This window comes from Epargyreus clarus, unplaced genomic scaffold (genome assembly GCF_041222505.1).
Source record: "Epargyreus clarus isolate Ecla_fem2 unplaced genomic scaffold, WU_Ecla_fem_2.2 ptg000019l, whole genome shotgun sequence".
Classification (NCBI taxonomy): Eukaryota; Metazoa; Arthropoda; class Insecta; order Lepidoptera; family Hesperiidae; genus Epargyreus; species Epargyreus clarus.
This window is the reverse complement of record NW_027332227.1, coordinates 11,047,170-11,049,976: the sequence shown is the minus strand read 5'-3', so window position 1 is coordinate 11,049,976 and position 2,807 is coordinate 11,047,170. Positions and strand designations below refer to the sequence as shown.

At 34.9% G+C, this 2,807-nt stretch overlaps 1 protein-coding gene across 1 annotated transcript; it reads right to left on the bottom strand.

Moving 5' to 3' along the window:
- Positions 1-672: 672 nt before the first annotated feature.
- LOC140750107 (retinol dehydrogenase 11-like) lies at positions 673-1,744 on the bottom strand. Its single transcript, XM_073083466.1, has one exon. The coding sequence runs from the start codon at positions 1,720-1,722 to the stop codon at positions 772-774; it is 951 nt and encodes a 316-aa protein (XP_072939567.1). The 5' UTR covers positions 1,723-1,744; the 3' UTR covers positions 673-771.
- Between the last annotated feature and the right edge of the window lie 1,063 nt (positions 1,745-2,807).

Sequence of the window (2,807 nt, the reverse complement as noted above, 5' to 3'; positions counted from 1 at the left end):
TCATTCAATTTCAAGGCGGCGAAGTATCTTTACTAATCGATGGTATAGAAGTATAGATTAGCAACGCCTTGTGAGATCAAATTGATGTAGGAGTTTCAAACTTGATTCACCTGATTGCACTATAGTGACCACGTATGTAAATGGAATACTTATAAGCTCGAATCATAGACATGTGGCTTGAATACCTACTGCTTCATAAAAATTAAGCAATATAAATTAACGTGCCATTAATGGTTCGTTCAATAACTCAAAGTAAGATTGCTTGGATCTCTAAATTTAAACATCAAATATTAAAATATTTTTTTGGTTTTCAATAAATGTCCACAATATTACGAGGGCGGCGTTTCGACAGCTATAATCCCACCTCCGTCACTTTGACAAAAATTGGTATTTTTAGCAAAATCTGATGGGAAAATAAAGTACGTAAATATTATAATACTTTCCTAAGTATTAAATATTTGTATACTTCATTTTGGCATCTTACTTATACGAATTACCTACTTATTGCTTTATTTTGTCGTCGTTACATAGAACTAAAGATTACAAAGGCTTATAGATATTTCAAAATAAACAAGTGTAATTGTAAATATTATTTATTATTAAAATCTATATAATGGGGTGGGTTAGAAAGATTTTAAAGAGCACTCCTTTAAAGTCGGCGATCATCTCACTTATCATCGATTGGTTTTCTTCATAAGTTTTTTATCATGGTTCTTCATTCTCGCATACAAATAAGACCAATGGAATATTAAATTGGTATGACTGCATGACTTACTTTAAACCGACAAGCTCTACTGATTTTTCCCACAACTTTCGAGCTAACTCAGAGTCTCTGGCTTCCTTGCTACAGCTCCCAATATGACAGTCTCTGAAGTAAGCGCCACTCACGTCTTTCACGTCGGGCGAGACGGCGAGGTAAATTGAAGTCTGCGCGCCTTCCCAGGGCGTTTTGAAAAATGATCGCACTAATGGCAGGACATACTTGAAAATTGGAACATCGATTTGCTCCAAAATATCGGTGTTAACGACCCCAGGATGAAGGGCGTTACATGTGACCTCAGTGCCCTCAAGCTTGCGACTCAGCTCGGTTGTCATAAGAATGTTACAAAGTTTGGAATTTGAGTACATTTCATATTTACTTTTAGTTTTTTCAACCTTCTTATCCATATTTAAGTCTTCAATATCAAGTTTCGCACGATAGTGGGCTTCGGAAGACACGTTGATGATGCGACTAGGTGCAGAGTTCTTTAATAGAGGTAGTAGGAGATAAGTGAGTAGAAAAGGGCCGAAATGGTTAATTTGCATTCCCTCTACGAGTCCGTCACCCGTTTTGACTATGTCCGAGCCGTTAATTCCAGCATTATTGATAAGAATATCGAGCCGGTTTTCAGTACGTGTTATGTTTTCTACAAACGCTCTGACTGACGATAAAGACGCTAGGTCTAGTTTCATGAAATGGACATCATTGTTTCCGGTAGCGTTTCTGATCTTGTTTTGTGCGGTCGTTCCACGGTCTTCGTTTCTGCACGCTAAGATGACCCGAGCTCCCCTTTCAGCCAGATCTTTCGCCGTCTCGAAACCAATTCCAGTGTTGCCACCTGTCACTATAGCCACTTTTCCCACCAAATGTCTACTGCACTTACATATCCCACTAGTTAGTTTACAAAATACCCAAACACAAGAAACTAAGAACACGTTAAATAATACTATTGTAATGAACATGTTGTGTTGTTTAGTCACTGTCTTCCAGACCAATGAGGAGAACACGGCAAGTGCGTGGTGTTATTTAGATAACAAGCGGAAAACCACGTGTGTGAGTAATGAGGAAAAGACCAAATGTAGACTTTATACATCGGAGCAATACAGTCATTTCGCATTGTGCAATCCGTCGTAATCTATTGATTGTTGCCAAACTTATACATCGATATACCTAGACGTACCGGTGAATCATTGTTTTACTGTGCTGTTACGAATAACACAAGCAGAAAGGAATGTTTAAAGCTAAAAATGACATGCAGGATTTTTAAAAGGATAAATAGTTTGGTACCTAAATTTATTTCCTTCCTTCACGTTCTCGTCATGCTTGTTTTCCGTAAGGATACCTTTAATTGTAATTAATTTAATAATAAATTAATTACTATTAAAGGTTTAGGAGGTAAGTATCCTCCACATGTAAATTACATAAATACTTTATTACTATTTGTGGTGTGTTATAATACGCTTAGGTAAACGATAGTTATTATATAATTAAGCAATGATTACCAATTAACACACCAGGTGCAAAAGCGATTACTCTTTACCGCCCACTAAACTGGACGAAAATATTTCTGTTGCCTAATCAGGCTGGAAAGTCATAAAAATATTTTTTCTGTTCAAATATTTGATGCTCCTTAGAAGAATTATGGTAAAAATAACGACTTACAGTTTGCTCTAACGTTTTTATCAGGCGTTATAAAGTCATCATTTTTGTAGATTATTATAAATAAATGAGAATTGATGTTAGTTATTTTAAAATAAGCAGTTAATGTTGAAATTTGAGTAAGTCTATCACGTTTAATAATTATTTATTATTATAGTTTAACAAGGAAATGTAATAAAGCGAGTAATTGAAGATACACTGAACGCAAAATGACAACTTTAAATTGCTATGATATATTATAAGGCGTTCTATCTGATGTATCTGTTTCGACTATATACATTTATCACTCATTAATTTGTACTCGTGATGGTGGTTGTATATTTAGATAAAGTTAAAAAATATATGAAAAATCAGCAATTCAATTCATCATCTATAAAAATTCAAAGTG

Bases quoted from the DNA above. Each gene is read 5' to 3' on its own strand.
- LOC140750107 (XM_073083466.1), bottom strand. From the start codon at position 1,722: ATGTTCATTACAATAGTATTATTTAACGTGTTCTTAGTTTCTTGTGTT.